This window comes from Fundulus heteroclitus, unplaced genomic scaffold (genome assembly GCF_011125445.2).
Source record: "Fundulus heteroclitus isolate FHET01 unplaced genomic scaffold, MU-UCD_Fhet_4.1 scaffold_48, whole genome shotgun sequence".
Taxonomy (NCBI): domain Eukaryota; kingdom Metazoa; phylum Chordata; class Actinopteri; order Cyprinodontiformes; family Fundulidae; genus Fundulus; species Fundulus heteroclitus.
The window spans coordinates 2686772-2691471 of record NW_023396901.1 but is presented as its reverse complement, the minus strand read 5'-3'; the positions used below and the strand labels follow the sequence as shown (position 1 = coordinate 2691471).

At 38.5% G+C, this 4700-nt stretch overlaps 1 gene segment (V, D, J or C); it reads right to left on the bottom strand.

Annotated features, from left to right (window-relative positions):
- Positions 1-2859: 2859 nt before the first annotated feature.
- Positions 2860-3372, bottom strand: LOC118560761. The segment is given in 2 exon segments: positions 2860-3239; positions 3333-3372. Coding segments are annotated over 2 exon segments (420 nt in total).
- Between the last annotated feature and the right edge of the window lie 1328 nt (positions 3373-4700).

The following is a 4700-nucleotide window of genomic DNA, read 5'->3' as shown; positions in this document are numbered from 1 at the left end:
GAACTGTAATAATTATGTATTTACTCACTAAGAGGTTCCTTTAAATGATCCTTTGTTCTCACCGGTCCAGTTAACTGCCAGGATGAGGAAAGCGATCACAACCTGATGAAGTCTGATCATTGTAGAAGCCATTTGTCTCTGCTCAGTCTGGCCGTGTCTTTGTGTCTGATTTACTGCAGGTCTTGAACTCTCTCACAGACATGTAAAGGTGGAAGCAGTGCAAACTTTGCATCAACTCCTCCCCCTGAAAAAGATACAGAACTGCTCTTGATTTTCTGTAGACATTTGATCTCAATAATCTTGTAAGACTTTTTTGGGTACGGTGATGGGTTAGGTTAAACATAAATTGTCCGGTAATTTATCATTACTTTTACTCAATGCCATAAAGATTTAAAGCCAAATAATAACAAATATTATGACTGTCTGCACCAGTCCTGTTAGAGGAGATCATTTTGGATATAATGTAAATATGAAGCAGAAGTAGCTAGGTTTATAATCATTTTGTTAATTCAGGATTCTTTGTCACATAAACAACCCAAATTTGTATATTTTAATTAACAAACAAATTTCAAAGCTCTTTGTAGAAGTGGGCAAACGATATGTATTTAAGTTGAACCACACATTTAAAGGAATTCTGAAAAACAAGAAGTTTACAAAAGTCAACATGACCTTTTTGTCTGTTTTGGAGCTGTCCGAATTTAGGTTTGTGCTCATATTTTCGATTTTTAAGTGTTGGTTTTATTTCCGCATATAACTTTGACACTGATTGCATCAGCAAAAACAATTGCACTAGATTCTAATTTTGGTTTAAAAAGTAATCAAAGTTGTTTGTTGTATCACTATTATACTCTGAAAAGACATTGTGTCAAACTTGCCCCTAAAGATTAAAAGTATTTCTTCACCCTTTCCAATAGGACGACACAAATTGTTTTAAAATCCACATTTTTAAAAGCAAGCACACTTTTCCTTCATTCAGGTTTATATTGCATAAAACTACTTTTTTTTATTAAGTGTGAAGAGCATGATAATTTCAGTTTTACGTAAATCAGAAGAGTTAGGTTTTCAAGACTTGATCTCTTGCTGTCTGCTGCAAAAGAAGACACCTTCCCACCAGCCTGTTCACGATACAGGAACTGCATTAGAACCCAGAGCATTTTTAGGACAATCTGAGAAAAGTAAACCAGAGAGGTGAGGCGGAAAGGCATCTAGGTGGGATAAAAACGTTAAGTAGGACAGAAACACAAGAACATGTTGGGCTTTATGCTTGTGGTACTATAAGAATGACTAAAGGCAGTTTTATGTTCAGATGCATCACAGCATCTGAACATTTTTGTTACCGTGGTCTCTGAGTCGCTGTTTTACTAGAATCATTTGAACTAATGCTAAACTTGGTTTTTAGCAGATCATTGTAGTCTGCGATATATCCACTTTGTGCAGAACCAATCCACTCCAACATTTTCTCCTGCAGGCTGTCTAATCCAAGCTGTTGCATAGCTGCCAAGAGAATAAGCGACCTGATGTCAGAGTGCAGTTTTGCCTGCTGCACCCTGGACATTTTCCGGCACCTTCCTCCTCCCATACACCTGATTACGATCAGTTCCACCTGCTGCAGTCAATAAACCCGGCCTCAATCCAAATACTTAAGGACTCTTCAGCCAGCCCTTCATCTCTGGTTCATCGTCGTTCTTCCCTGGATGACTCTCTGCCTTCATTCTCCTGTCGTCAGACTCTTGTCCTGCCAGCTTGGACCCCGCTCCAAACTCTGCTCTGGTTCCGTCCCGAAGCTCACCTTCGGTCCTCCAGCTTCCTCTCGTCTGCCAGCTCCTGACATCACCATTCATCTGCTTCAGCTCGGTAAAGACCCTGGTTTCATCATTCACAACTCATCCCCTTTAATAAAACTCTTAACACGAAGCTGTGTGTGTGGCTGAATTCAGGTTCAAACAGAACAGATCATGACACCTGACAGCTGATGGTCAGATGTTGACCTGGCTGCACAGTCTGAGTGGCTGGTTGTGTTAAACTGTCAGCACTTCACACCTATAGCTAATAATAAAACCAAACAAAAACATTATATATAATTATGGTAAAATTAAAAATTCTATAGGTATGATCACATTATTTCTCTCTCAGTGAGACTCACAAGATCCAGCAGCAGAGTTACAAAGAACATGTTGGTGCTGAACGTGATTGGATGGGAGTTTCTCTTCTACAGCTGTCAGCAACATATCAAGATATTAAAACCCAACTCACCTGATTTGCATAATACCACACCAGAAACTGACTCCACTGATGGCAACAAGTCCTTTTGTAGTTTGCCTGCCTGATCCATGTGTTTTAGTAATAACCAACATCTTAAGCACTGAGCAGGTCAGCCCATTGGGTTCTGCAGGGATTTTGTATTCACTGGGTAAGCGAGCCACAAGAAAATAATTAATTAGTTAAGTATGATTGAAATATGATTACATTTCAATAACTTCTCAGATTTGACAGATTTGACATTAGGATGTTGGGCAGTTTCTGAAGGGAGCAAAAATATGATGTAAGAATGATTTCACAGACACTGGAATTTTCACATTTAGATCAGAATGATTGTATATAATATATGTTTTATGTTTCCACTCCTGTTTTAACATTGTTTAAAAATATATATTTCGTTAAACTGTTTTTTTTATATAATTTTATTGTTAATGTAAAATTTATGTTGACTTACATTATTTTCTTGATACAAAATGAATGTTTCTAACAAACCTCTAATTTAATTTGAAAACATGTAACATAAACACATTTGGAATTGTGTTAATTTAATTTTGAATGAAAAAATGTGTAATTTTTCTACGTGCCTAAATTTAAACTCGATCATACAGCTCCTGTGGCTTGATATATCCTGTTAAGGCCCTGACGGGTTTTTGTACAGCTGTGCTGCTTGTTTGTATCACTGTGGTATCTGACACAGTAATACACAGCAGAGTCCTCAGGCTGCATATTCTGTCCATTCAGAGTCACTGTTTTACTGGAAGTGTCTAAGTCAATACTGAACTTGTTCTTTAGTGAGTCTTTGTACGCTGACTCTCCAGTATATTTCCCCCCAATCCACTCCAGTCCTTTCCCTGCAGGCTGTCTGATCCAGTTTGTCCAATAGCTGCTCAGAGAATAAGAGACCTGGCAGCTGATGGTCAGACGTTGACCTGGCTGCACAGTCACAGAGGCTGGCTGTGTCAGCTGTTCACACTTCACACCTGTAGAAAAACACATTAAAATTATATCATTACCAGCAGGGAATATTCGGTTCAGTCATGACACACATATATCTTTGTCTCATTGAGACTCACAGGATGCAGCAGCCAGCAGCAGCAGAGCTACAGAGAACATGGTGCTGAAAGTGATCTGATGGGAGTTTCTCTTGTTCTGCACCAGACAGCAACAGATCCGCTCTATAAAACCTGACACTTCTGATTTGCATTATACCAAACCAGCTACATCAGAAACACATAATGGAAAGGGTTTTTTACACAGTAGTGACCAGGAAGGCACAATACGCTTGTTTTTAAAATACCTGTCTTTAATTAATAATGTTTTATTTGTGTTCCTTTTCTGATTTTTGTATTTACCAATGTCGATATTACATGATTTTTTTTATATTGTCTAAGCCTTCTAAAACCAGCTGCTGTTAAATGTTTAAACTTTTATTTTTTACACCAGTCAGGAAATCTCCAGACAGCCTGAATGGTTTCAGGTCTCATTAACTAGTCTCTTAAACCCACAAGTTATTTGGCTTTCAGAGATTTTTGTGCAAGTCAACAAAATATTTCTGTTACAATGACTCTCTGTCTGTCTTCAACTACATACTTTGTAAATTTTGAGACAGTACATGTTTGTCTTATTGTATTACGACAAAAAAATCTTCTGTGGTCTGTGTTAAATGTTGGTTCCGAATCTTCAAAGGAACATTATCTTTATATCAATGCCGTCGTCTCATGCAGATTTCTGACCTACCTGCAGGGAAACTCTCAGGAACAATAATAAAAACAAAGGTTTAAACGAGTGGTGTGCTTTTCTGTGTTTGTAGTAAAACAATTTTGTTCTTGCATACGTTGTCATATTTGAATAGTGGCAATTTATTTAACAATGAAACAAGGCTTACACAGTGACAGGGAAACAGGAATCAGAAGCACGGCAACAACAAGTCCAGAGCAGAGTAGAAAAACAGATGAAGACAGAGGACCTGGCAAATGGTAATGGCTGAGCTGACAACATATATATATATAGGAGGGAAGACAGGAGGAGTAACAACTGGAACCAATTACACAGGCACGATGAGAAAAATTCAATTAAGCAGAGGGGAAAAGTGCAGTGATCTGGCATGAGCAGAGGGAGAACTGAGGGTCCATCCAAATACCCTTATTGGGTAAGGACTCTTTAGCCAAAACGGAGGTTCATCAGCAGTCGCCATGACAAGTGCTGTCTGAATAGTGCAGTCAATAAGGAAGGAGGTAGGAAAAGGAGTCTGTATGCTTCCACCTGCGGCTAATTTAGCAAAGAATCCTTGCAGTATCCCTTACCAGCCTAAAAGGAATCTCTAAATCCTTTGCATGACATGCTGTATAAGCAGAGGCCACCTCACAGAAATCAACAAAAATGGCCGGAGAGTAGAGAACCTGCACCATGTATGAATGAATGAATGAATGAAAACTTTATTG